At 63.4% G+C, this 27,045-nt stretch overlaps 2 protein-coding genes across 8 annotated transcripts; one reads left to right on the top strand and one right to left on the bottom strand.

The window, feature by feature from the left end:
- Window positions 1-14,930, top strand: LLGL1 (LLGL scribble cell polarity complex component 1). Of its 6 annotated transcripts, none has more exons than XM_061143650.1 (23): window positions 1-141; window positions 3,310-3,407; window positions 5,213-5,294; window positions 5,385-5,515; window positions 6,552-6,707; window positions 6,808-6,970; window positions 7,048-7,183; window positions 7,473-7,527; window positions 7,618-7,772; window positions 7,854-8,077; window positions 8,237-8,304; window positions 9,260-9,413; window positions 9,496-9,600; window positions 9,976-10,268; window positions 10,406-10,550; window positions 10,626-10,779; window positions 12,114-12,409; window positions 12,813-13,077; window positions 13,159-13,273; window positions 13,483-13,586; window positions 13,776-13,896; window positions 14,042-14,128; window positions 14,363-14,930. In XM_061143650.1, exons 1-22 carry the CDS (start codon window positions 61-63, stop codon window positions 14,118-14,120), a joined length of 3,180 nt encoding a protein of 1,059 aa, XP_060999633.1. In that variant the 5' UTR covers window positions 1-60; the 3' UTR covers window positions 14,121-14,128; window positions 14,363-14,930. The 6 variants fall into 6 exon arrangements, with proteins under 6 accessions (XP_060999633.1, XP_060999629.1, XP_060999631.1 ...); XM_061143646.1 differs by having other exon boundaries at window positions 13,477-13,586; XM_061143648.1 differs by having other exon boundaries at window positions 6,549-6,707; window positions 7,051-7,183; window positions 13,477-13,586.
- FLII (FLII actin remodeling protein) lies at window positions 14,878-26,787 on the bottom strand. Of its 2 annotated transcripts, none has more exons than XM_061143642.1 (30): window positions 26,642-26,787; window positions 25,053-25,163; window positions 24,641-24,712; window positions 23,479-23,559; window positions 23,076-23,161; window positions 22,832-22,993; window positions 22,575-22,678; window positions 22,160-22,335; window positions 21,917-22,074; window positions 21,276-21,360; window positions 20,786-20,933; window positions 20,497-20,633; window positions 20,138-20,350; window positions 19,823-20,002; window positions 19,140-19,222; window positions 18,972-19,046; window positions 18,674-18,757; window positions 18,398-18,569; window positions 17,800-17,904; window positions 17,520-17,711; window positions 17,065-17,253; window positions 16,849-16,988; window positions 16,535-16,766; window positions 16,258-16,412; window positions 16,104-16,164; window positions 15,897-16,025; window positions 15,675-15,781; window positions 15,476-15,581; window positions 15,316-15,381; window positions 14,878-15,233 (listed from the first exon to the last, which is right to left on the bottom strand). In XM_061143642.1, the coding sequence occupies exons 1-30, from the start codon at window positions 26,702-26,704 to the stop codon at window positions 15,099-15,101; spliced, it is 3,807 nt and encodes a 1,268-aa protein (XP_060999625.1). In that variant the 5' UTR covers window positions 26,705-26,787; the 3' UTR covers window positions 14,878-15,098. The 2 variants fall into 2 exon arrangements, with proteins under 2 accessions (XP_060999625.1, XP_060999626.1); XM_061143643.1 differs by lacking the exon at window positions 26,642-26,787 and adding an exon at window positions 26,253-26,273.
- Window positions 26,788-27,045: the final 258 nt, after the last annotated feature.

The following is a 27,045-nucleotide window of genomic DNA, read 5'->3' as shown; positions in this document are numbered from 1 at the left end:
TCAGGACCGGCGGGGCCGCGCGGCGCATCCTGCGGGCGGCGGCGGGCGGCCGGGCGCAAGATGATGAAGTTTCGGTTCCGCAGGCAGGGCGCAGACCCGCAGCGCGAGAAGCTCAAGCAGGAGCTCTTCGCCTTCCATAAGGTGCGGCGGCGGGCCGGGGGCAGCTGGCTGGGGGCGGGGGCGGGGGCCTGGCCGGAGCCACGTCGGGCCGGGGGAGGGGGCGCACGCCGGGCCGGGCCGCCAAGCTCAGCTCTGCCGGAGCCGCGCGCCTGCATCCCTGCCCTCCGCTCCTCTGCTCCTGTCTCCGCGCCTCGGAGTTCGCTGCCGTCTCCCCGAGGGGCCTTTCCGCCTCCGTGCGGCTCTCAACTCTCGCTCTGGCTCCACTCGCTGCCTCTTTATCTCTTTCTTGGGGACCTCGGCGCCCCTGCGCAGCCCTAGGGCCCGATTTGTTTTGCTTTCGTACCCAGGCCGGTGGAGAGGAGTGCTGAGTGGGGGAAGATGTTGGGGGGTGGGGCTGGGAAATCCCTTCCCGGTTCCTCTCCTCCCTTCCCCCTCTGCCTGGGACTCCCGCCTGAGCTGTGCCCGGCCTGCCCGGGGCTCCAGGGGGGATGCCTGGCCGTGTAGCCAACTGCGCTTCGAATCCTGGGGTCTCAGTTTCCCTTGCGATGAAATGGGGCCACTGTCTTCCCTGCTGCGGACTCTGTCGCGGGGGGCAGCAGACCCACCGCTTCTGGAGCCTTGGCGGAGGTGGGGGCGGAGGGCTGCTCCTTCCTTTCTTTCCTAGGGCCAGAGGGGCCACGGGAAAGGGGCTGCCTTCAGCCCCGCCTCCCTGCGCTGGTGTGTGCTTGAGAGAGGCCCGGCCTGCCCCCTGCTAACTACCCCCAGGGGTGTCACTTCTGGCCTCAGTTTTACACCCAAGCCCTCTGATCCCATGCCCCCTTGCTGCTCTTGGGGCTTCGAGTCGTTATGCTCACATGCGGGTGAGAAAACTGAGGTTCAGCTCTGCTGAGCTGGCCAGAGACAGAGTGAGCGGGCACTTGGTCTCTGTGTACCCTTGTCAGTGGGATTTGACCTCAGCCTTGAGAAGCCAGGGCCCCTTGGAGGGGCTGCTGTAGGTCCCGAGCGGCAGCCAGGAGACCCTGGTTCAGGGAGACACTCTTTGGGCGCTGCTCCTGCACTGGCCCAGGCCGGGACATTTCTCAGGGCAGGCAGGGTTTCCCAGGTGCCAATAGAGGGTGCCAGGATCCTCGGGCTTGGTGGCCAAGGGGCCCAGAGGGGAGGCTAGTGCCCAGGGGTTCCCAGGTGGCCCCTTCCTATGCTGAGTGACTGAGGGTGAGCCCCTCGAGGTGAGAGGACAGCGTTGTGGGGCAGGTGTCGTGCTAAGGTGTCACTTCCTCAGCCAGGGAGTCGAGGTGTGAAGCGGGGGCCCCAGAAAGGTGGAGGGGAGGTGCTCCCCCATCTGGCCTCTGGTGGCAGAAGCTGGGCTCCCTGCTAAGGCGGGCAAGGCCGCATTCTGAGTGGGCAGCAGTGGTAGGAGGAGGGTGGACTTAGGCAGAGGGTCACTAGAGGGACTGGCAGGTGATCACTAGAAAATAGGTCCCAGGGATTTCCCTGGTGGTCCAGTGGTGAAGACTGTGCTTCCACTTCCTAGGGCTCGGGTTCGATCCCTGGTCCAGGAACTAAGATCCCACATGCCGTGTGGCAACACCAACAAGCAAAAACAAAAAGCCTCAGATTCCCAAGTGGCCGGGGGTGGAGGGTGGTCAGGGTGAGTGAGGACTTTGGGCTGTCTTGGGTCCAAATCCCATCCCTGCCCCTCGTTGCCTGTTGTGTGTCCACTCTGTGTCATCTTCACACACACTGCCTTGCAGGGCCAGTGTCCTAGCTGGGGAGACAGTGAGAAGACAAAACAGGGAGTAGGGTGTGCAGCTGGCAGTAGCTGGGCTGGTGATCAGTGCTGTGGAGGAAGGCAGGCAGGTGAGGGTGTAGAGGGGCAGCTGCTGAGCCAGCGGTTGTCTCCTGAGCTGGGGGAAGGCTTCACAGTGGGGAGGACACATGCCAGGTAGAGGGACTGTGGTGGGTGTGCAGGTCCTGAGGCAGGAAGCTTCCATGGTGGACTGGAGGAGAGCAGAAGGCCAGCAGCCAGGGGTCCATGGAAGGGAGGTTAGAGGGCCAGATGGTAAGGACTAGGCTTTGACTTGGAGTGAGCTGGGGGTCCCCAAGGGTCCTGAACAGAGGAGCAGGCCCCAGGACCTTGTCAGGTCCAGTGTGGGCACAGCGGTGCCAGTGTTTGCCATCCCCCCCAGTCCAGTGGTCCACTCTGTCCTCAGGTGGGCTCCCCGGTGCCTGGATGGGAAGCTGAGGCTCGGACAGTGCTGTGACTTGCCCAAGGCCGAGCCAGCTGCTCAGACGACTCAGTCCTTGTCTGGATGGGCTGGGGCTGGAGAAAGACACAGGCCTCAGGGGACTACATGTTCTTATAAAACCTGTGTGTTGATGACACAGTGGTCAGGAGGAACTGGCAGCCACATGTGGTATCCCACCTTGGTATTGGGGGCTGGGGGCCCAGGGGTGCAGGCTTCCGGGGAGGGCTCCCAACCAGGCCTCGGGGTTGACTAGGGGCTCCTTGTGTCAGTGAGCGGGTGGGGGAACTAGGGCTTTGCCAGGAGCAGGGGACTCGGTGGGAACTGTTCCACTGACACCCTCAGTGTGTAGCACCGCCTACTACCCTGACCAGGGATGGGTGGGAACCATGTCCCCCAGTTTCCAGGTCGGAACCTGAGTCTGGGAGGTGCATGACACCTTCAGGGACTGGGCAGGAAGCACCCTCTGTCTGGGCCCCCCTCTTCCTGTCTCTGGCTGGGAGTAGGGAGCAGCCCTAGTTAGGGGGAGTCAAGAGCCTTTGCCTAGCCAACCTTGGGTGTTGGTCTCTGACCGCCATGCGGAACCTGTGTGTGGGGGGTACCACGGACTGCACCCTGCTTCAGTCTGCCTGGGTGAGTGGGGTGCGGAGCCCACCCCATGGGGCAGCTGGGGTTTGCATCTGTGCCCATGCATCCTCCCTTGTGAGCCCCGTTCTGTTTGTTGTCATGGACCCAAGTGTCAAGTGGGACGGGCCTTGACTGGGAAGGCCTCTGGTGGGGCCAGGGCTCAGGCCCTTCCTCACCCGCTGGAGGTGTGATCATCCATCTCGCAGCTGAGGACGTTGAGGTCAGGGGGCTGGGCGTGCAGCAGAGACAGAGCTGGAGACTGCCTTGGGTGGGCCTCGGGTGGGAGTTGTGCCTTGTAGATACCCCCGCCTCCCTGCAGACTGTGGAGCATGGCTTCCCCAACCAGCCCAGTGCGCTGGCCTTTGACCCTGAGCTTCGTATCATGGCCATCGGCACCCGGTCTGGGGCCGTCAAGATGTATCCTTTGGGGTCGTGGCTAATGTGCGGGGTGCCTGGGCCGGGCCCCTGGTGGCGGCTGTGCAGCTGCTGCCCTGAGGCAGAGCCTCAGAGACGAAGGGGTCCACAGCTGCCTATCGCTGCAGCCAGTTACCTCGGCAACCCTCCCGTTGTCCCAGCAGCTGTGACTGGGGAGGTGGGCCAGGACTGGCAGCACACGGTCCCTAGCAAGGGTGGCGGGAGGACCAGGGTCACAGCAGACCTTGCCCTGGGAACCGGGTGCACACACGTGTGCCGGCCTAAAGACATGTGTGTCCAGCCGAGGGTTGGGGGCAGTGCCAGGCTCGGCGTGGCGAGCGTGGCGCGGCCCCCACCTGGATGCTGGCCCCGCACAATGGGCCTGTGAGCCGCACAAAGGGCCATTTTCCTGAGAGCTCTGGCTGGGGGGGGGTGGGGGGCGGGGGGGCGGGGGGAGGCTGGCAGCTGGATGCCTCCTTCCTGCTGTGGAGCAGCCCACCCCCACTGCATGAGGTGAGCCCCCCAGGTGGGGCCCAGGTGCAGGGTCTGGCTGGCCATCACAGGGGCGGATGGGGTCTCCCCATCCAGGACTCAGGGCACTGGCCGGGCAATTTTGAGTTTGCCAGTGCCAGGGACCAGGGAGAGGGGCTGGGTCTAGGTGCCCCCTCCTCTTCCGTGGACCCTGAGGCATCGGTGAGACAGAGAGGGGCTGGTGCCCTGGTCGTCTGCCTCAGGCTGCTGCCTGCCCAGGAGTCCCCTCCCTGCCTGCTCCTCCTGCCTCTGGCTGCCTGTGGGAGCTGTGGTCCCATGGCCCCTTCTCCCCGGCACAGTGTCTCTGCCGGTGGCAGAGTCTTTCTTGTACACAAGCCCCTCATGCTGACAAAGGATGGGTAGCCAGACGGCCTCAGAGGAGGACGAGCCCCCCGCCCCCCAGACCACTCCTACCCATGCCCTGGTCTAGGAAACTGAGGCTGGCCACAGGGGCCATCCCACCCCCCAGTCTGGCCTGTCTCCCTGGCGACCTGGTTCCCGCCCAGCACTCCTGCCCCTCTTTTGTCCCCTCGTCTGTGTTCTCCCGGCTCCAGCTCCAGGCAACGGCTCCTGCCTTGTCTCCCAGCAACGTTGCTGACCCCAGCCTAGTCCTCCCCCCTGGGGCCCCTCAGCCTGCTGTCCACGGTGAAGCCTGAGGTTGCTGGGACGCTGGCACTCACACCAGGCACTTGTAGCCAGGCATCCACCTCTCCAAGCCCCTGGGGCCTCTCCCCACTCAGTGGGGGCTGCCAGCCCCACAAGGACATGGGTTTCCTGGCCTTCGGCTGGCAGCAGCCTGTGGTTCTGGAGAGGCAGCCTGGACTCTGCTCTGCCCCGGGCTTCCTGAGCCTGGTCTGGCATCTCTGCCCATGATGCCGATGTGCCGGGCCAGCTCTTGCGCCCACAGACCTGTGAGCCTGACATAGAGCCATGAACTGGGCCTGGGCTGGGTGTGCCGGGACAGCTTGCATTCTTGGGTGTCCTGTGTCTGCCTCAGGAGGCAGGCAAGCAAGTCACTGGCTGGTTTTACAGATGAGGAAGGGAAGGCCACACGGAGCACTGACTTGCAGGACCGAATGGGTCTGCATCCTAAGTACAGTGCTTCTTCCGAAGACGAGTCCCCAGACCTGTGAGGGCCCCTGGACAGGGCTAGGTGACACCCCTCCCCGTGTCACCAGGGGCCTGATGCAGTGGTCCTGGGGAGGAGGGGCTAGGTGATCTCTGGTGTTGGTGTCTTGGCCTGTGCCTGCTTTCCACCCTTGACTCGTCACCCTCAGTTACGGTGCCCCTGGTGTGGAGTTCACGGGCCTGCACCGAGATGCAGCCACTGTCACCCAGATGCATTTCCTGCCTGGTCAGGTGAGCCTCGGCCCCGCTGCCGGCCCCCAGAAACCCCCTGCCCCGCCCCCGACCCCAGTCAGCTCAGTCCTGGTCTTACTCACCCGCCAGGGTCGAGTCCTGACCCTGCTGGATGATGACAGCCTCCACCTGTGGGAGATCGTCCACCATGACGGCTGCGCCCACCTGGAGGAAGCCCTACGATTCCAGGCACCCAGTCGGCCTGGCTTTGACGGTGCCAGGTACCGAGGGGCTTGGCCGGCTGTGGCTGCCAGATGTAGTGGGGGCCTGTGAAGGTGCAGTGGGGACGGAAGCTACCCCAGGGCTGGGACTCGGGGCGGGGTGGTGCACGTCGGGCTGGGCCTGGGTCCAGAGAGCTGCTCTGTGGACTTTGTGGGTGTCAGACGGGAGTCCCAGGTGAGCCCAGGGTCAGCAGGGAGGGTCTGTGCCCTGGCAGTGCCGGGACCCGGGAGGCCCGGGGTGGGGAGGGTGTGTCCCAGAGCCTGGAGAGTGGCCCTGTGCCCCTGCAGCGAGGGGGGCATCTGGAGCAGGAACTGACCTCAGCACCAGTCCTCCAGACCCTTGAACAGGGGCGGGACGATAAGCCCTACTGTGCGGGGAGGAGAGGGCAGGTCAGAACAAGGAGGGTCTCCCTGGGCTGTGAGGTGCTGGCAGGACACCCCAGGGGCAACAGCATGGGCTTCAGCCCTCAGGGGGAGAGTAAGGGGCCTTGCGGTTCCTGGCCCGCAAGCCCTTGTTGGAATGGCTGTGGCAAGTCTGACCAAGTCACAAGACGTCCATCCAGCTCAGAAACAGGCTTGTCCCGCTTGGGCTTGGACGCAGCGTGGATCCAGGGTGTTCGAGATCCTGTCGGGGAGTGATTGGGGGCCCCCTTCAGGGTCAGGGAGATGTCTTAAGGCATGGGGCTTCCTGGTGGGGTTCAGAGGCAGAGTCCTGGAGCTTGTGGTCCCTGCCCAGTCGGAGCCTGGTTCCTGCCGCCATCCCCTCTGGGTGGGGGGAGGAGCTCCAGGGCCTGTCTCCAAGACCTGGGGACCTATTTTTATCCCTCTCCCCACCGGCATCTGGTGAATAATTGAGTGAGCTGGTTACGGTGTCTGTAGCCACCACCGTGGCCTTCCGGGGCGCCAGCCCCCTTCATGACCAGGGCCCAGCAAGACCAGAGGGGCTGTAGTGAGCTGACACTCTTGGGCCCCCGTGCCCCCCCTGGCAGGTGTGTGGGCTCCCCCCTTCACCTGCTTCCCCTCGGGCCCACAGCAGCCTGCCCAGCCTCTCCCACATCACAGTGGTCCTGCTGGTAGCTGCGGGTGACATGGCTGCCCTGGGCACGGAGGGCGGAAGCATCTTCTTCCTGGATGTTCCCACCCTGACACTGCTTGAGGGGCAGACCCTGGGCCCAGACGAGGTTCTGCGAAGGTGAGAGGCCACCCGGCTTCCCTGTGCCCCCTCCACCAGCCCCCCGCCCCCGCCCACGCCACCAGCCACCCCGCCCGCTTTCTCCTTCTGCTGTCCGCAGCGTGCCTGATGACTACCGGTGTGGGAAGGCGCTGGGCCCTGTGGAGTCACTCCAGGGACACCTGCGGGACCCCACCAAGATCCTCATCGGCTACAGCCGGGGCCTGCTGGTCATCTGGAACCAGGCCGCTCGCTGTGCCGAGCGCATCTTCCTGGGGAACCAGGTGTGTGGGTGCAGCTGGTGGCCACCCGGGGCCTCTGCTCACAGCCTCCAAGCTCACGCCTGTCCCCCGCCCCACAGCAGCTGGAGAGTGTGTGCTGGGAGCGCAGTGGCCACACGGTGGTCAGCTCGCACAGCGATGGCAGCTACGCCATCTGGGCCGCGGACACCGGCGACTCCCCAACGGCGCAGCCCACGGTGGCCACCACGCCCTATGGTGAGTGTGGGGGACCTGTGTAAGGTTGGCTGTGACCCCAAACTCAGACTGGCCTCGGTGGGGGAACTTCACGGGGGATGTGTGGAAGGTGGCAGGGCCAGGCCAAAGGTGAGACCACCCCCCTGCCCCACATTGGGTAGCATGCCTTCCCCTTGGGATGCAGGCAACAGCCGCCCAGTGGGGACGATGGAGGCAGGAGGGGGATGGGGCAGTGGCGAGAAATGCGATCCAGGGCCCTCAGGTCCCTGCCTGAGAGCCTGCAAGTGAGGCCAACACTGTCCCCCCGCAGGACCCTTCCCCTGCAAAGCCATCAACAAGGTCCTGTGGCGAAGCTGTGCGTCTGGGTAGGTGGGGCCTGCCCGGGGGCAGGGTTGTGGGGGGAGGCTCTCCTGGAGCCCCACCAGCTGCTCACGCGGCTTCCTCACCCTGAGCAGCAAGCACTTCGTCATCTTCAGCGGTGGCATGCCCCGCGCCAGCTATGGTGACCGCCACTGCGTGAGCGTGCTCCAGGCCGAAACCCTGGTGACACTGGACTTCACCTCCCGTGTCATCGACTTCTTCACAGTGCATAGCATGCGGCCCGAGGATGGTGCGTTTCCGCCGTGCCCCCATCGCCCCCTGACCTGGCCCCCGCGCGTCTCTGGCTGCACTCACCCACCCCATCCCACAGAGTTCGACGAGCCGCAGGCCCTTGCAGTGCTGCTCGAAGAGGAGCTGGTGGTGCTGGACCTGCAGACCCCCGGCTGGCCAGCTGTACCCGCCCCGTACCTGGCCCCCCTGCACTCGTCTGCCATCACCTGCTCGGCCCACGTCGCCAATGTCCCTGCCAAGCTGTGGGCCCGCATCCTGAGCGCCGGCGAGCAGCAGAGCCCCCAGCCAGCCTCCGGGGCAGCGGTGTGTGCCAGGGGCAGAGGAGGTGGTCCCCCGGGGGTACACTACAGGCTGTGCCCAAGGAGGGGACATGGCAGGTGTGGGTGGGACACCTGCAGGGCCTTTGCATCCTGCACATGGCGCCTGATGTGGCTTCTGCTTACACCCCTCTCCATCCCCCAGAGCTGGCCCATCACTGGGGGCCGGAACCTGGCTCAGGAGCCATCCCAGCGAGGCCTGCTACTGACCGGGTAGGTGACACCTCTTCAGCCCAGTTGTGATGGGCGTGTGAGCATGTGTGTGTGTGGGCGAGCAGGGTCTGGTGCCACCTGCGCAGGTGCGAGAAGGGCTGTCCTGGGCCTGGCGGGTGCTGACCTGCCCACTGACTCAGGCCTGGCCCCTGGTGGGACCAGGTCACCTTCTTCCACCGGGTGCACCAGGTAAAGCCTCCCTAGACTCTGCTTTAAGGCCCAGCCCTCCTTCTTGATGAAACTGAGCTCCACCTACTCAGCCTGCCCCGGGACCGGAAAATCTGGGCCAGCCCACGCCGAGCTGCCCAGGGCAGGTGCCGGAGAGCCCGGCCTGGGCCTGGCGGGCGCCGACGTGCCCGGTGACTCAGGCCCCACTTTCTTGCCCAGCCCCTGCCGTCTGCCTGTGCCGGGACCCTCAGGCCTCTGGAGGTGTCCCAACCAGCCTGCAGATTCTCAGCTTCTCCCGCCCTGGCTCTGGGCTGCCACTGCCGCCCAGGGGCCCTGACCTGGGCTCTGTAGCTGTGTCCTGGGCTGCACCCCAGATTCATCTGCTCCCCCTCTCTGCTTCCTCCTGGCCTCCCCAGGTTTCCTGCTCCTGCCCCAGCACGCCCCTCTGTTCTGGGGGCATCTCTGATCACGTGTTCTGGAGGCCCCCGGGGGTAGAATCCCTGTGGTCCTCTGTCCCCTGTCACTGTTCCACACCTCTTCTCATTTCCGGTGATATCCCTGCACCTTGTCATCCTCCCCAGGGAAGGGCCCGGGTCCGGTGCCCTGGCATACAGTAAGGTGCTCAGTACTTGCTTGCCCTATATAGTTGATGCTTCCTGTTTGCTGTATGCAGTAGGAGTCCAGTCAGTGTTTGGCTTAGGTGCTGGGTGCCCAGTGAGTGGTTGCTGGCTGAAAGGATGTGGAGGGGTTGGGTGGGGGCCTGGGGCCTGATGTTGCCTCTCCGCAGCCACGAGGATGGCACGGTGCGCTTCTGGGATGCCTCTGGCGTGGCCCTGCGACCGCTCTACAAGCTGAGCACCGCTGGCCTCTTCCAGACGGACTGTGAGCATGCCGACAGCCTGGCCCAGGCTGCCGAGGACGACTGGCCGCCCTTCCGCAAGGTGCGAGCCCCCCACCCCTTCCCGGCCCAAGGATCCTGGTCTGGGATCTGCCCTGTGACCAGTTCCTCTCCCACCCCCTCAGGTGGGCTGCTTTGACCCCTACAGTGATGACCCGCGGCTCGGCGTGCAGAAGGTGGCGCTCTGCAAGTACACGGCCCAGATGGTGGTGGCCGGCACCGCCGGTCAGGTGGGGCCGAGGTGTCACCAGGGCTGCGGGGCTCAAGGGCTTCTGGCGGGTCCAGTAGGGTGCTAGAGGGGTCGGCCCAGCAGAAACCCACAGATGGGAATGGGGGAGGCCAGCTGGGGCCTTGGGGACCCTCACAGGGTTGGGGCCCTGGGCGGGAGCACCCATGTTACGTGGACCCTGGGAGGGCGGGGCCTGCGTGTCTTGGTTGCCACGGTGTTGCTCACTGAGGGCCCTGGTATACAGTGGGCACCAGTCAGTGCTTATTCAGAGGATGCTCTCCAGATCCTCCTAGAAGCACCTTGGCAGAGGTGTCACTGGCTCAGGTGGGGTGGGGGCGCCCTGTCCGCCAAGCTGACTGCCCACCCACCCCCCCAGGTGCTGGTGCTGGAGTTGAGTGATGCGCCGGCGGAGCAGGCGGTGGGCGTGGCCAGCCTGGACCTGCTGCAGGACCGCGAGGGCTTCACCTGGAAAGGCCACGAGCGGCTGAGCCCGCGCCTGGGACCGCTGCCCTGGCCAGCCGGCTTCCAGCCCCGCACGCTCATCCAGTGCCTGCCACCAGCCGCTGTTACGGCCGTCACGCTCCACGCTGAGTGGGGCCTCGTGGCCTTCGGGACCAGTCACGGCTTTGGCCTCTTTGACTACCTGCGAAGGAGCCCCGTGCTGGCCAGGTGGGTGTGAGCGAGCCCCTCCCGAGGTTCATGGGGTGCAGGTGGGGGCACTGCCGGCCTCGCAGGACCCCGCTGGGGAAAGTCTGCCCCTTGGCCGCTGGACCTGTGCTTCCCTGATGGCTGGCCTGCGTCCCCAGGTGCACCCTGCACCCCAGCGACTCCCTGGCCATGGAGGGACCACTGTCCCGCGTGAAGTCGCTCAAGAAGTCGCTGCGCCAGTCCTTCCGGCGCATCCGCAAGAGCCGTGCATCGGGCAAGAAGCGCACGGTTGCCGGCAGCAAGGTGGGGCGGCAGGCAAGGCGGGCAGGGTGATGGGGGCGGGGGGCAGGATGGTGGCCCGACCTTGCGCCCCTCCAGTTGCAGGAGGCCAACGCGCAGCTGGCGGAGCAGGCTGGTCCCCAGGATGTGGAGGTGACGCCCGTGCAGCGCCGCATCGAGCCCCGCTCGGCCGACGACTCCCTCTCGGGTGTTGTGCGCTGTCTCTACTTTGCAGACACCTTCCTTAGAGATGGTGAGACTGGGCGGGGTGGGCAGCCAGGGCCGGTGTGTCCTTGGTCTTCTGGGAAATGGGTGATAGGGTGGACCCGTGCCTTCTGGAAGGCTGGAAAGCACTGTGTGCCTACGGAGTGCCAGCCTGTGCTGGCACCAGGGTGCCCTGGCCCCCAGCAGCTTCTGGAACAACCCGATGGTGAGGCTCGGTGAGTGGGTGGGGCAGGCCTTAGACCTGGGCAGAGAAGGGAGCCCAGGATCTTGGGGAAGTACAGACCACAGTGCCAAGGCCTAGACGGACGTGAGTCGCCCGGGCAGTGTGACTGGAACAGAGGGCAGGCCTGGGAGGAGCCGGTTTTGACCCCAAGTGGGCAGAGCCCTAGCAGGTACTGCCCAGGGCAGTGGCGTGTTGGGGTTTATGGATGGAACCGCTGATCAATTTAACTTGGTAATGGGGCATTTCAGCCCTTCACTGACTCCCCAGCTGTTCTCCATACATCGTGTATCTTTTAAACACGATTTAAACACAATTTGAAACAAAGGTCACTGGGCAGCTTGGGTGTCTGGTGGACGTCACTTCTGGCACAGGGCCTGTGTCAAAACCCGGAATGTGGATACTGATGGCTGGGGTTCCCTGTCACCCTTGGCCCACAGGTGACCCCATTCATCTCAGAAATGTCTTCTCAAGAGTTGGGGTGGGGTCAGCGTCCAGCTCATGTGCACGTGGTATCTCTGCGTCTTTCCTTCTTTATCTGGGAGGGGAGCCCCCTACTTCTGATGTCATTTGTTGAGGGTCCCTTTGTCTGGGGGATCTTCCCACTGTCTGCATCTGGCAGCCCGGGGGGGCTGGGCATGACCTGGTTCCACTGTCTCCATGAGAAGCGTGGCTTCTTGTTGCTCACTTGTTTGTTGCTCGGTTATCCCCTCCCCCCCCCCCAACTAAAATTGTTACTGAGGTCACCAGGCCATTGAGGGCGCACAGTATGACCACCCAATCCATCCACACCCCAGTGTTTTTTAGCTCACTGTCGACTCAAGGGCCTTCCCCTTCCTAAGGGAGTCGGACTGTGTGGTGTGCATCCCGGATGAGCCCGGGACTTGGTGCCTGGGTGCCCTGCGGGTGGGGCCTGAGTCCAAGTCTTTGTTGGGACTGGTGATGGGCCGAGTCACTGGGATGCTGGGAGAGGTCTGAGAGGTCAGGGTCCAGTTTGATGTGCCTGTGGAGGGACCCTAGAGGTCACTCCTGTGCCTGCAGGGGTCTCCAGGGGATGTAGGAGGAGAGACCCAGTCCAGGGTCCCAGGGCACCAGAGGGGAGGGATGGCACACACCCTCCTCACCATCCTGTCTCCCCGCAGCGGCCCACCACGGCCCCACCATGTGGGCAGGCACCAACTCGGGCTCTGTGTTCGCCTATGCACTGGAGGTGCCAGCGGCAGCAGCGGGCGGTGAGAAGCGGCCAGAGCGGGCGGTGGAGGCCGTGCTGGGCAAGGAGGTGCAGCTGATGCACCGTGCCCCCGTGGTGGCCATTGCGGTGCTGGATGGGCGCGGCCGTCCCCTGCCGGAGCCCTACGAGGCCTCGCGAGACCTGGCGCAGGCGCCCGACATGCAGGGCGGCCACGCCGTGCTCATCGCATCTGAGGAGCAGTTCAAGGTGAGCAGTCTCTGAGACCCCTTGGAGCTCTTGCCTCCTGGATGCCATTGGACCCTTGGCCTGCATCCATCCCTGCTCACTGGGACCTCCTGAGTGCCTCCAGCCGTCACAGAGGCACCTTGGGGAACCCTGGTGCCCCTCAGGACCCTTGAGCGCTCCCTTGGGTGGTCTGCAGGAGCTTGTGGTATGGGGTACTGGCTTCCAACTTGACCACCCAGTGTAACTGGCTTTGCCACAGGTGGAGGGGCCTTGGAGGTTTCTGGGCTGTGGAGCTGTGGTCAGGGTGGCGGCTCAGGGTGGGTGGTGCTGGGTGGAGGAGGTGGTGGGGCCGGGCTAGACTGGGGGCACTGGGGTGTGGACTGGCCCAGGCTCCGCTTAGCACCCACTCCCAACCCACCTCTAGGTGTTCACGCTACCCAAAGTGAGCGCCAAGACCAAGTTCAAGCTGACAGCCCACGAGGGCTGCCGCGTGCGCAAGGTGGCCCTGGCTACCTTTGCCAGTGTTGCCTGCGAGGACTACGCGGAGACCTGCCTGGCCTGCCTCACTAACCTGGGTGACGTGCACGTGTTCTCGGTGCCGGGCCTGCGGCCCCAGGTGCACTATGCCTGCATCCGCAAGGAGGACATCAGCGGCATCGCCTCCTGCGTGTTCACGCGGCACGGCCAGGGTGAGGCGGGCCGGCGGCTGCAGTCAGGGCTTCTGGGAGGTGGGGATGTGGCCCCTTACTGTGCTTCCCGCCCCCTCCTAGGGTTTTACCTGATTTCCCCCTCGGAGTTTGAGCGCTTCTCCTTGAGCGCCCGAAACATCACCGAGCCACTCTGCTGTCTGGACATCCGTTGGCCCCGAGATGCCACACGTGTCAGGTGCATAAAGGGGTAGCCCCTGGCCAGGGGTTGCAGCACTGGGACCAAGGCTGGGCTCATTCCATTCCCCAACTCAGCAAGGAGCAGGGTGGCCCTCTCTGGTCATCCCTCTGGACCCAGGGCTCTGGAATGGCAGGGCGGGGGTCTGGCCCTCGAGCCATGAGATGCCTGCCCACGGTCTGCAGCACAGCCCATCTCTGCAGCCACAGGTCCCGAGAGTCGCCCAAGCTGAACCAGGCTAACGGGTCCCCGGGCATCATCCTGGCCCCACAGAGTTGTGATGGAAGCCCCGATCCCATCTGCAAGGGGGCTGGTGAGGAGGCCGCATTAGCTGGGCAGCTCGTCTTGTGGTGGTGGGGGTGCTCCGCAGGAGGCAGCTGCCCAGAGGGTCTGGGGAGGGGTTGGTCGGTGCCATGGTCCACCGTGGGCTGGTGTGGGACCAGGTCAAGTGTGGACGGGGCCTCGGAGCCCTAGAAGGACCCTGTTCACTTCCTCCCTGCAGACACCCCAGAGCCAGCTGAGGCCATGCTCTCACCTATGTCCATTGACTCGGCCACCAGTGCTGACACCACACTGGACACAACAGGGGACATGACGGTGGAGGATGTAAAGGATTTCCTGGGGTGAGGAGCCAGCTGGGTCCACAGGAGGGTCTGGTCACTCCCAACTTCCCTCCCTGACCCTTCTGCCAACCTCATACCCCAGCTGGGCACGAAGGACCAAGGAGGGCCTGACCCCAGATCTGCTGACCGCTGCCCCTCCCTGTAGCTCCTCAGAGGAATCTGAGAAGAACCTGCGGAACCTGTCAGAAGAGGAGGCTCGAGCCTGCGCCATCCTGATCAAATGAGGCTGCAGGTGTGTGGCCTGGTGTCCTTGAGTCAGTACCTCCCCCAACCTCTCCCAACAAAGATGCTGTGGCTCCTTCTGTTGCTGGGGGTCACTCCTGCCCCCTCCCTAGCTTCGGGGTTCAGGCTGTCACTGCAGGACTCTAGCCCCCCATCCTGGAGACTGAGTGGTGGCACACGTGGCCAGGCCGCCTGCCCCGTTGGACCTCCCTGGCCTTCTGCTGATCTTGTTTCTCTCTGCTAGGGAGGCCAGAACTGCCAGGTCACCCCCACCCTGCTTGGAGCTGGAGCCAGGGGCCCAGTCCACCATGTAGACCTGCACCTGCTAACTTCAGGCTCCTGTGGGGCCTGCCGGCCTGGCCCTGAGCCTCAGGGACTCCACCGGGCCCAGCCTGCAGGCAGAGGTCACTCGGGAGGTCAGGCGCCACAGGGGAGGCCGCAGGGCCCACGGCTACCACCTCCCAGGCCATGTGCCATCCTCCCCCTCTCCTTTTGCAAAGAGTATTTTTCTAACGCCTGTGCCGGGCACCACAGTCATTTCTAAAACTATTTTGGTACTTGCTTCTGGGCCAGCACCCCCTTAACCCCCCTGCTGTGTGCGAGTGTGTGTGTAAGAGCTCCACTCGGCAACCAGGACTGAGGCCTGGCTGTGTGTGCGTGTGTATGTGTGTGTGTGGGGGGGGTCAGGATGGGTTTCCTGTAGATTGTACTCTAGGGGACTTTTTTTCTGTCATTTTTGTTAAAATTAGTGTTTTAAAATTAAAAATACTGATTTTTAATATTGAAAATAAAAGCATTTAATATCTCTTAAAGGGCAGCCACACCTGCTTTATCCCTGGCAGAAGAGGGGGAGTCACACGTGAGCTCAGAGTGAAGGGAGACTGCTTTGCCAGACCCCTGGAGACAGTGGTCAGGATCACCCCACTGGTGGTGCAGGAGCACTTATCTTTCCATAGGGGTGGAGTGCAGTGGCGGTGGCCTTAGGCCAGGGCCTGGCGGAAGGTGCTCCAGGCGTGGAAGCAGCGGGTGAAGGCGTGCTGCTCGTTGCCCTTGCGCACGAGGCGCAGGCGGCGGGGCCGCTCGTGCTCCTTGGAGCGCATGTGCTGGATGTACACCTGGGGGCGGGCAGGGGGTTGGTGAGGGCGGCCCCAGCCTCGACCCCTCCCCCAGGCCCAGCCCCGGCCCCTCCCTGCTCACCTGGCAGGCCTTCAGGCTCAGCTTGATCTCCACCTGGCTGGTCTGGGACCCCACCCACATGTAGACCTGTGGGGGCAGCAGGGGACATGGTCTCCCAGCCTCAGAATGCCTCTTGAGGGACAGTTGGGATCCCAGCGTGGGCAGGGTTGGGGGGTCTCACCTCTTGGCCGTTGTCTAAGAGCATGATGTCGTCATCTGCCAGGTCATCTTGGCAGAAGTCAGAGCACTTCTCAGTCACCGCGAAGTAACCCTTCTCATTGGAGCATCTGGGGGAGGTCAAGGGTCAGGGAGAGGCTGAGGGTCATGGCAGCAGGGCCAGGATGAAGGAGGGCCAGGGAGCGGTGGCGGGGTGACCTCACCGGAAGAGCCGCGTGTGCTTCATGTACTCAGCGTCGTCGTCATAGGGCTTTTGTGCACCGATGCCCACCCAGAAGAAGTTCTCGGGCTCCTCGCCCTCGTTGATGACCTGGGGGTAGAAGACTGGTCAGCTCAGGGCCCACTGCTTGCCCCCACCTGGTCACCACCCCCTGCCTGGCCCCCCGAGCCCCTGTCACCTGACCACCCGCCCCAACCCTGGTCACCTGCTTGCTGTAGGAGGCCTCGAACATGCTGTTTAGGATGTCCTCTGCCAGCTTGGCCTCTTCGGGGTCCGACGCCCGGCCCACCCACGCGTACACAATTCCCTGGTTGTCCTCACTCTCAAAGGGAACCTGGGTGTGTCAGGAGGTCAGGTCAGGCCCACCCTGCTCCCCACCCTGGCCCTCGGTCCCAGCCACACGAGACCCCACCTTGAGGATGAAGCAGAACTCCGAGTTGAGAAGGCTGGAGTCAGTGTTGATTTGGATGCACCTGGGAGAGGGGAAGGGAAAGTGAGGGAGGGGTCAGCAGGGAGCAGCCAGGCCCACCCCCTGCGCACGTGCGCCCTGCCCCACAGCCAGGCACCGGGTGCAGAGGGCGCTGCCGTTGGTGCGGATCTGGTACAGGCTGGGCTGCAGGGCGCCCTGGGCAGCCTTCCTCTTGCCCCGGTGGATAATGAACTTCCTCTTGAAATGGGACAGGAACTTGGGGTTCTCCTGCTGCTGTGTCATGCGCACCACCTGCAGGTGTGGAAGCGTCAGGGGCAGCTCCATGGACCCCCCCACCCTGCTCCCAATGGGGCAAGCCTCCCCAGGAACACCACCCCCAACCCTGCTACAGCTCTGGGGCAGGGCCCCCACACCTCCAGCTTGCCAGGGAAGAGGCTCTCAAACTTCTTCTGCAGGCTGAAGGTGAAGGTCAGCCAGCCCATGTTGGAGGCCTCGCGGCCCTGCCAGAAGTACACGATGCACTGGAAGTCCTCCTCAGGCTGCTTCTCCTCTGCCTCGGCTGCTGCCTCCTCACCCTCCTTGTCCTCGGCCCCCACCTTCTCCTCCTTCTTCTCCTCCTCCTCGTACTCCACGGGGACCCAGTACCTGCAAGGTCATAAGGCGGTGGGCAGGGCTGAACCGAGGCCCCAGCACCGGGGGAGGGCCGGGTAAGGGGGGTGCAGGGCACCTGCAGAGGAAGACGTAGCAATCCTGCGTGTAGAAGTGGCCAAACTCCTCCTCTGGCAGCCGAGCGAACTTCTTGCCCTCGAGCACGAAGCCCTCCATGCCGTCCAGGTCCTCATTCCACTCCTCCATCAGCTGCTCGGCCTGCGTACGACCCCGCCCGTCACGGTGGGACCGCACAGCCGGCCCTCCCGCCCTGCGGCCCGGGGCTCGCGCCCACCTCGGCCAGAGCCATGGGCGGCTGCCGCGGCAGGAAGAGGGCTGTGAGGTCTGCCTTCATCTGATCCTTCTTCTCGGCGTCACGCTTCACCTTCCCCGCGAGCCCTGGGCCCTGCAGCATGGCCTCTGCGTTGCGCGTGTAGTCTACACTCAACACGTCGTCCCAGTTCTTGAACTTGGCCTTGAACACCTGAGAAATCACAGCCGGAGGAGGTGGGGTCTGCGAAGCAGGGCGGGGCCTGGGAGCTGGAACGGGGCGGGACCGGGAGGGGCGGGCTGGAGGGGTGTGGCCTAGGAGTGGGAGGGGCGGGTAGGAACAGGGCTGGGCTGGCAGCAGTCCTGGAAGCTGTGCAGGGTTGTATGTAGTCTGTAACCCGTTCACGGGGCGTCAGGGCAAGAACACGGTTGCAGGACCTCCGGGAGGAAGCCTCCAAGGGCGGCTGCATTCATCCGCACCTGCGCCTCGGTGCCCTCGAGGCTCCGGCTGACCATGGCGTGGCGTGGTCGGTGGAGCATCCCGCACAGTTCCTGGCCCAGCTTGAGGGCTGCAGCACGCACCAGGCGTGGGGACTTGCGGCCAAGCCAGATGAACACGTCGGACCAACAGTCCAGGATGTACACGCAGCGAGTGTCCAGCAGGCTCTGCAGCTGCGGGGCCCCAGAGGCTGGAGGTCAAGGCCAGGGTCAGCCAGCAGGGAGGGATCTTGGCTCAGGGGCCCTCCTCCCTGTGTCTCACCAGTCGCATCCGAGGCATCAGTTCCACTTTGGGCCGCTTCTTATGTTCCACGGAGAGCTTGTAGTTGATCTGTGGCAGCTCCAGGTAGCCCAGGCCCAGGCCCACCTGGAGCAAGAGGTGGGTTTAACTAGGGTGGGTCTGGGGAACACAAGACCAACCCACAGCAGCCCCTGGTCAGGCTGGCCACTGCGTTCAAGTCCACAGCCTACTCCTCTCCAGACTAGTCTCCCTGTACCCCAACCTCCTTTCCAGGAAATCCTACCGGCAGAAAGGTTGTTAAACCTGCCTTCCCTCTCTGGGTCCTTACGGATTTTCTAACTGGTCCTTTTCCCACCCACAACACCCCCATCTTCCTGTCACCCACAGAGTCAAGACCAGGTCCTCAGGCCAGGCACCCATGTGCTTCTCGGCCTTCCTCTCCAGCCCCACCTTCCTGGAACCACAGAGCCTGATGCTAGTTTCCAAGGCCCCACTCAGACCCTGGCATTTCCTGCCCAGGAGGTGGCACCCTCTCCCACCAAAGTCCAGAATGAGACTACAGCCACCACAGTGGTGCCAAGGCCCGCCCATATCCTGACCGACCACTGGTGAAGCTCACCTTATACAGTTTGGGCTGGGGTGGCCAAAAGTCATCAGGCACGTGCTTCTTGATCTCAGAGGGCTCCCCACCCAGTGCCTCCCAGAACTCTGGGGGCTCCTGGCCCTGTACCAGCAGCAAGATCTCTGCCTTCCCTTTTCGCTCATTCTTGTTAATTTTCTCCGCAAAGAGCCTGAGAGCAGATGCAAAGACTTAGTGAGGCCCATACCTCCTCAGGTGACCATATTCCTTTGCACGAAGCACCCAGGATGTCTGGGCAGGGTGCAGTCCTCTTACCTGGCCTTGGTAGTGCTGCTCAGCGTGGCCTGGGCCCCTCGCCACACGTAGATGTTCAGCCCTCTGTCCAGCAGGAAAACAAACCTGGACAGAAGGGGTGGGAGGGGCTGCAATGGGCCACATGCAGTAACTCCCCCAGTGCCTCTGACCTCACCCCAAATCCCTCCTTGCTGGTCTCCTGCCAAGCAATGTGGGACAAGGGCTGGGCGGCCTCTTGTCTAGAGCCCAGCTCTGTCCCCCCACACTGGTGGGGAGAAGGTACTGGGTCAAGCACGCCACCTCACATCATGGGGCTCACCTTGGGTCCAGGGAGGCCCCCTTGAGAGGCACCGGCTCCAGCTTGATGTTCTTCTTCCCATACACACGGTACATCCTAGGGGCCAGAGCAAGGGCAGATTTACCCCAATGCCCTCCCCCTTCCTTCCTGACTAAGTCCAGGTCGGTGCTGCTCACACACAAGCCTCACCTGGTCACGTAGTGCGTGTCCTCCACAGTGTAGAAGCCACTGGCTGTTCCACCCTCAATGTAGGAGATGTCGTTGTCAAATACCTGTGAGAGGGTGTATGACCTTTCACTGAGCTGCCCCCCTACCCCCACCAAATGCCACCTGTCATGAGAAGCAGAGTTGTGTACAGATGGATCAGATGCTATGAATCCATGCCAATGTTAAAAAATATAAGATCTATGCCTGCAGACAAAAACACACTTGGGGTGTAAGTATACACACAACCATGAACCTGTCTGCTCCCATGCAAGACACAGCATCGTAAGATACAAGTGTACCAGGGGACAGGACAAAGCAGGTTTACAGAACAAGGCAAACTTAGGTAAAAGTACCCAAAATCTTGTGTAGGTGTCTGCATGTAACCAGTTGGTGGCAGGCCAGCATCTCTCACTGACCCAGGTCGCTGGATGACTCTGGCCCTGCCCTTGGCCCCACCTCCTTGGTATCCAGTCCCTTTGCAACTCTTACTTCAACTTCCTGTCTCTCCTGGCTACACCCCCACCAAGCAGACTTCCAAACTAGCCTGGCCCCCTCATCTTCACCTGACCCAGCTCCCAACCGGTGGTCTCATGTCGCTCCTCTGACCTCACCCCATCTGTCCCTGCACTGGACACATCCCTGTCAGCCCCGCCCGGGCCCCGCACCTGCAGGAACTCCTCGCTCTCGTCGCCCATCTCCTCGCGCACCGTGCGGCACTCGGCACCCAGGTAGTTGCGCAGGTTGACGGCATGGATGGCAGAGCAAGCCTTCTTGTCGAGTGTGGCCTCCCCGCCGATCCAGTAGTAGATCTCCCAGTTCAGGGAACCGCTGTCATCCAGAAAGGTCTGGAGGCCGGGGCAGTGTCTGGGTCAGCCCCTGGCCAGGGGCACCGCCACGCCCTGCAGAGCTCTCCCCTCCCACCCCATGCAGAGCGATCCAGGAAACGGCCCCACGGCCCCTGGTAGCATCCAGACTCGCACCTTGAGCACAATGTAGCAGTCTGCCTCATAGAACTTGCCATGGAGGTCCTCCTCCACCAGCACAGGCACGAAGTTCTCGATCTGCCAGATGGTCAGGCCAGGCAGCTGGCCCACGTCCTCGGTGAAGAACTCCGAGTAGTCAAGGCGCGGCTTCTCCAGGCCCTGGTCCCAGCGCCGCACCTTGCCCCCAGGCGCTCCAGCCTCTGTGCTTTCCTGGTGAGGGCAGGCACAACGTGGGCTTGACTCTGCCCATGCCCAGCTCTGGTGGAGCGGAGCCGTTCTACCCTGTCCCTTGTCCCCTCTCCCACTGGGCCTAGGTCGCTGCCAAGAAGAGCCGAGCCCTGGTCCAGCCGGATTACCTCTTGCTTTCTGTTTTTCTCCTGGGCCACGTCTGACATGCCCTTCAGCACCTGCTTGGCCTGGTCATCCTGGGCCGAGTCCTTGCGCCTCCGAAGCCGCATCTTGCGAGCCAGGGGGTCCTTGGGCCCACTCCCTGCTGAGGGGAGGGGCACACGGCTGGCTTCGACCCCTTCATCCCCGGGGTATCCAGCCAACCAGGGGCCAACCCCACACCCCCTATCCAGAGAGAACATCCCACCCAGTTTACAGATGAGTAAGTTGAGGCCCAGAGAGGCATCCCATGCTCACCAGCGGCCGCCGCGGCCACTGTGGCAGGGGAGGCACCCGCCAGCCGCAGCTGGTTCTGCAGTGAGAAGTCGATGTTGTACCACTCAGCGGCACGGTCCACAGGCTTGGGGGGCATGACCAGGCTGGGGTTCTCCCGCACGTCCAGGACCTGCCTCGTGGGTAAGCAGAGCCAGCACTGAGCCCTGGTTCTCCCTCAGTGCCCCCAAACCCCATCTCTACCTCTGCACCACCAGGGCCAAAGGGCCCAGGTCCCAACCCTGCCACCCTCGTGGGCCTGGCTTCCCCACCTGCAAAGAGTGGCCTCACAGGCTGGCTGTGAGGCTTAAGTGACAAGGCTGAGTGTGATGTGGATACCAGATGTGGGTCACCCCCTCCCCACCCTGGCACTGGCCACCCCTCCAGAAGCCCCTGCTGCCCTCTCCCCAGGACCCCATTGCTCGGTCTTTCCTGGGGGTCTGTCACCACCCCCAGCACCAGCTGCCCACCCAACCTCAATCTCCGTCAGGAAGTGGATGGCCTCCGGGAGGGTCACCAGGCGGTTCTTGTTCAGGACCAGCTTCCTCAGCTTTGTGCACCTGTGAGGACATAGTCAGGCCTCAGGAGTGGGCAGACGGGGGGCCTTCCAGTCATGGCTTGGGGAGGCAGGTAGGACCAGAGGACCTGAGCAACCCGGCCAGTTAAGAAACCACCTGGCTCCAAAGCACCCAGAAGGGTGGGGGTAGGGCGAGTTTCCTTGTGGCTGAGTGACTGGAGGCCCTTTCTGTGGCTCCTACAGGGCAGCATCCTCCACTATGGCCTTCCGAGAACCAGAGACCCCTGGACATGAGCAAAAGGGCATAAAAAACCACACTCTGCCCTCAAATTAGCTCAGAAGCTGCTGGGGGTCCTCTGTTCTCAGTGCTGGCGACCATGCTAGTGGATGCTGTGACCTCGGGGAGCAAAGGCAGCACAGCGTCCCAAAGGAGGCAGCAGCGCAGTCCCTCTGGCCTTGCCCCTTGTCCCTGAAGGGCGCTCGGGGAACCCACTGGCATGAGCCCGGGGTCTTTATCCACAAACTCAACTCAACCCCTCGTGTTCTGTACAATGCACAGAGACCACGGGGGCGGGGGAGGCCCCGCCTCAGCCCAGTACCTGCAGAGGCTCTCGGGGATCAGCTCCAGCTTGTTGTTGGCAGCCATGAACTCCTCCAGGTTGGACAGCTTGCCGATGCCTGAGGGTAGCCCGTCAAAGTCCAGCATGTTGGAGTTCAGGTACAGCCTCTTCAGCTTGGTCAGTTTGCAGATGGCTGACTGCAGGGGACACAGCAGATGCGGGGTCAGAGGTGGGCGCCAACATGGCCTGTGGCTGCCCCACCCTCCCCAGACCCGCACACACGGGCAGCGAGGTCAGCTGGTTCCGAGACAGGTTCAAGGTCTCCAGGTGCACCCACTGGTCAATGCACAGGGATAGCTCCGTGATCTGGTTGCTGCTGAGGTTGAGGCGCCGTAAGCCGGGCAGGGCGTACAGGCACTCGGGCACCCGCGACAGGTCGTTGCAGGACAGGTCCACATCTGGGCACAGGAGAGCATGTCAGCCGGGGCCCCTAGCGAGCTCCAAGGCAGCACACTATGTGTAGCCTAGCTATCCCTCCAGGCTCTGTGGCCTCAGGCACGTGATGGAACAGGGTCACGTCAGAACCACACCCCTCCTCCTGAGGGCACCCCTCCCCCTAGAGGCTTTTAGGGAAGCAGTGTCCAGCTGCCTCCTCCATGAGGAAGGAAGGGGCTGAGGGCTCCCGGGAACCGCCCACCTGCGAGGTGGCTCAGGCCCTCCAGGCTGGTGGGAAGGTTGCTCTGGGTGCGCTGTGTGTTCCGCAGGTGCAAGGTCTGCAAGGCAGTCAGTGCCGGGAGCTGCCTGTGGGGGGACGCGGGGAGACACTGCCTCAGGCCAGGGGCAGGGCCTGAGGGTGGGTGTGGGCGGGGCAGGCGGGATGCCTGGTGTCGCCCAGCGAGGCAGGTGGGTGTTGACCCAACTAGGCCAGGCCTGGTGGGGAGGGTGGGCACCCACCGGAGCTGGGCATGCAGCAACGGGTTCCCGTTGAGCACGAGCGTCTGCAGGTGCACGAGCCGGCGCATCTGCGGGGGCAGGCTCTCCAGGCGGTTCTCGCTGAGGTCCAGGTACAGCAGGTCAGTGAGGTTGATGAAGAGCTGGTTGGGGATGGTGTCGATGCTGTGGGCAGAGGGCCGGCAGTCAGGGCTGTGCTCCACTTCTGGGGTCAGCCACCTCCCCGGCCCAGCCCAGCACGCGGCACCTGTTGTGGCTGAGGTTCAGCACCAGCATGTTCTTGGCGTTCTCCAGCTCCCGCGGGCACTCCGTCAGCTGGTTGTAGCTCAAGTCCTGGGGAGGGGGTGAGGCCAGGTCAGGGGTGGCAGGGCTGGCCCCACCCTGCCAGGCCTGCACCATGCTCAAGGGTTGGAATGGGTGCTGAGAGGGCAGCAGAGGAGGAGGTTTCCACGCCAAAGGGAGCCAGTGGGACCCTGGGAGGAAGGGGCCTAAGTCAGGGAACTGAGCACCCTTGGGCAAGGCATTGTCCATTGGATGTCTCCAGTTACTTCATTTGTACAACAGGAAAACCACGGCCCCAGGGACCAGGGCAGTGGGGGGAGGGTCACTGAATAGTAGGGTTCACTACCACGTGGTGGGTGACCACTGACCAGGACTGAGAGATCATCCAGCTTGAAGATATCATCAGGGACTCCTGAGTTCTTCAGACTGTTGGCTCGAGCCACAATGGCCTGGGGATAAACCACGAGAGTCCATGAGTCCTGGCTTCCACTCCAAGAAGAAGCAGAGGTCAGGGAAGGATACCTTCTCCATAAGCCCACGGGAGGCCAGTCCTGAGTGCTCTCCCACTCTGGCCTTTGCTTGTGGTCCCTCTACTTGGCAAGCCCTTCCTACTCTGCCAGTGAACTCCTATTCACACTTCAAAGCCCAACTCAAATGTGCCCCACAGCCCAGCACACAGAAACACAGGGACTTTTTCTGATGGAATAACCCCTCTTCCTCCCAGTTCCGTAGGGCAAGATAGGGATGGAGCTCTGAGTCAGAGTTTCTGGCACAGATGGAAGAAGGTTGGACCAAAAGCATCAGCGTATAGACTCACAGCAAGCCTGTTTTCTGTGCCCTTAGGGCTGAAACCTGCTCAGGCTCTCATGGTGCAGGACATCAGTGTAGGATGGCCACGGGGGAGGGAACGGACCAGGGGATGGCACCATGACCACAAGAGACAGAAGGAGAAACAGGAGCCACCACTGCGGCTCCCTCTGCCCAACGTCTGCGTGGTGACACCCTGCCATTTCAAGGTGGTCACTGACGGGCCATCTCGGAAAGTGCAGAACTCAGGTTTAACCCGAGTCCAGAGGTGTGCCCTTTGCATCTCAGGGCTCCAACCTTAAATGGGAATGACCATTGGAATGGCCTGAAGATCTGGGACAGGAGGTTCCATGGAGAACAGCAGGGGGACTGACCCACCCAGAGGACCTCCCCTGCCCTGCCCCAGCTTTATCACTGGGGATAAACCACAGGCAAGTGACCTGCCTCCGTGCTCAGTATCCTCATCTGTGAACTTGGTGGATGTTGGGATCACATGAGAGACCATTGAGAAATAGCTAGAGTGCTGCTTGGCCAGGATCAGCTATCATAGCAGTTCAAAATGGATCAGACTTAGGTTTTTTCACCTTTTCTCCTATGCGTTACTCAACTCAGGTCATTACTGCATGCTCTCTCCCCCCAACCCCCCTGACACCGGGGTGTACAGAGGGGCTGGCCTGGCCCCCAGGCCCCACCCTGAGTTCTGCAGTCTTGGGCGGCACTCACCCGCAGCGATGGCAGGCTGGACAGCTCCCCATGCAGTGTGGTTAGGTTGTTGTGGCTCACCGACAGGTGTTCCTGGGCCGGCACAAGGTGCAGAGGCTCAGCTGGGTGGGCTAGGCGTCCTCAGAGCCCCCACTGGCACCACAGCCTTCCCCTGTCTAGGGACCCTCCCACAGAGCCCCCAAACACCACCACAGCCTTGCCCCACCCAGGCACCCTCAGCAACCCAGGTCCAGTCCACTCTTGCACCTTTCCTCCTTCACAGACCTAGCCTCTTCTTGTATACCTCCCAGGATAGGGTGCTCATCCCCTCCCCACCAGTTCTGCTTGTGACAGGCAATGTCCTGCACAGGCTCTGCCCACCTGGCCAGCCCCATCCACCAGGACCCTCCCCTGCCTGCCCAAAGCCTCTTACCAGCTTCTGCAAGGATGCCAACTCCTCTGGCAGGTAGCAAAGGCCGGTGCGGTTTAGCTTCAGCCATCGCAGGCTAGTCATGGCCTTGACGTTCTCAGGGAAGTAGCCACCCTGGGGGTAATGTCACAGTGAGGCTGGTCTGGGTCATGGTACCCTTGCTCTGCCACCCTGTGGCCCCCACTGCCCGTGGGAGCCTTTGGGGGGCAATAGTCACCTCTAGTTGGTGTGACCCCAGACACATCACTTAGCCACTCTGTCTCAGTTTTCTCACCCATAGAATGGAGCTGATGAAAGCCCCCTGATGACAAAAGCGTCCTGAGAACCCACTGGTGATCAGGATGGCTGCTGACCTAAGACCTGCCTCTCCTGCTGGATTCTCGGCCCAGAAAGGCTTATTCTAGGTGCCACCCCACAGTCGGCTGTGCGGTTGGACCAACTCAATGTCTTTGCCTTGCATCCAAGCCCTGCCTGTGCAATCTGTCAAACTGCATGCACCCTGTGCCTCTGCCAAGGTCCCACCTGTGCCCTGCCAGCCACCCCCTGCATGAGGCCCCAGCTCCCCACCCTCTCCTACACAGGCATAACTTATTCATTAGTTCACTCACCCATTTGTCCCCCAGACTCCAATGCCCACCTCAGGACCCCAGCCCTGTGGCCAGAAGCCTGGGGAGGCTGGTGCCCCTTCTCCCTAGGGCCACATTCCCTGCTGGTGACTCACTCTCCTAGACTGGAGAGGACACTTGGGGACTCCAGGTGAGGACGGTGGGGATAGAGGCAGAGGAGTGTGCATGGCGTCAAGTGTAAGTACATACAAGAAGAAAGGGCCTGTCTCCTCTGCCCTGACCCCAGCCACTGCCTGGACCACTGGACCCTGCAGACCCAGGCTGGGGTCGGCCCACTCATTCTACCTGCAGCCCTGAGGATCCTCCTGGAACCAGGCCATCTCTCAGGGCCTTCTCTCTGGTCACCAGCCCTGCAGCCTCATTCTCAGTTCTCAAGAACCACTGCCCCGCCCCGAGGCTGGGCTGGTGTACCCAGCGGCCCTGGTCCAGCAGTTTGGCAGCTGCTCAGACAACTGGCACCCAGGGCCTCGCATACCTGCCCAACACGCCCTCCACAACTAATCCCTGCCTCCAGGGGTTTCAATGTAAGCCCCTCCACCGGACGAAAAAACAAGGCTCCGAGAGGGAAGTGACTTGCCTAAGACCACACAGGATGCGGGTGGCGGGTGCCGGTAGCGCAGAGCCGGCGGCGCAACCATGAGTCAGGGCCCGGCTTGGGCTGTGACCTCACAGGGGCGGGGAGGGCTGGGGAGGCGCGAGCTCGAGCTCCGACCAGGACCCCCGGCCGGCCTGCCCGGGCCAGGCGCCAGGACCGGGCCCGGTGGGCAGACCCCGCGCGCCCCGGCGCAGCTCCGGGACCCTGCGCGCGCCCGCCCGCCCCGCCCGGCCTGGGCTGTCTACGCGGGCGCCGGGCGGAGGCCTGGGACTTCGGCCCGGGGCGGGGTCTGGGCAAGGCCGTCCACGGTCCCGGACGCGCAGGAAGCGGAGGGGCGGGCTGGGGGTCCCGGCCGCCGCCCCAAGGCTCACCTTGAAGTCGTTGCCGCTGAGATCCACGCCGCGAACGAACGGCAGCACCCCGGTGCCCTCCATGGCGGCGCTGGGCTAAGGGGAGCGGACCGCGGGCGGGGCCTGGCGCTCGGGGCGGGGACCGTGGAGCCGGCGGGGCGGGGAGCGCGCCGGCCCCGCCCCTCAGCCCGGGCCGCTCCGGACGCGCCCCGGGCCAGCCCGGGGCCCCAGTGGCCCGAAGGGCCTTCTTGGCCCGCGGCTGTCCCTGCGCTGGTCAACGCCGGGGACCCGGGTGGTTCAGGCGGCAGTGGTAGTAGGACGCCCGGGTTCTCGTCCGGAGCCACGAGCCTCTCTCCGAGAGACGCTCCGGGGCCAGTACCCACACTCCTAGGCTTCCCGGCTCGGAGGAGAGCCCGGGTGCGCGG

The sequence above is a fragment of the Dama dama genome, chromosome 5 (genome assembly GCF_033118175.1).
Source record: "Dama dama isolate Ldn47 chromosome 5, ASM3311817v1, whole genome shotgun sequence".
NCBI classification, from domain to species: Eukaryota; Metazoa; Chordata; class Mammalia; order Artiodactyla; family Cervidae; genus Dama; species Dama dama.
This window is presented reverse-complemented; position numbering and strand designations above follow the sequence as displayed.

Bases quoted from the DNA above. Each gene is read 5' to 3' on its own strand.
- LLGL1 (XM_061143644.1), top strand. From the start codon at position 61: ATGATGAAGTTTCGGTTCCGCAGGCAGGGCGCAGACCCGCAGCGCGAG. The intron at 7,528-7,617 runs GTAGGTGGGGCC...CACCCTGAGCAG, and splicing joins TGGCGAAGCTGTGCGTCTGG to CAAGCACTTCGTCATCTTCA. The intron at 9,601-9,975 runs GTGGGGCCGAGG...CCACCCCCCCAG, and splicing joins TGGCCGGCACCGCCGGTCAG to GTGCTGGTGCTGGAGTTGAG.
- FLII (XM_061143642.1), bottom strand. From the start codon at position 26,704: ATGGAGGGCACCGGGGTGCTGCCGTTCGTTCGCGGCGTGGATCTCAGC. The intron at 24,713-25,052 runs GTAAGAGGCTTT...GTGCCGGCCCAG, and splicing joins TGGCATCCTTGCAGAAGCTG to GAACACCTGTCGGTGAGCCA. The intron at 15,782-15,896 runs GTGACCAGGGTT...TTCTACCCCCAG, and splicing joins AGGCCTCCTACAGCAAGCAG to GTCATCAACGAGGGCGAGGA.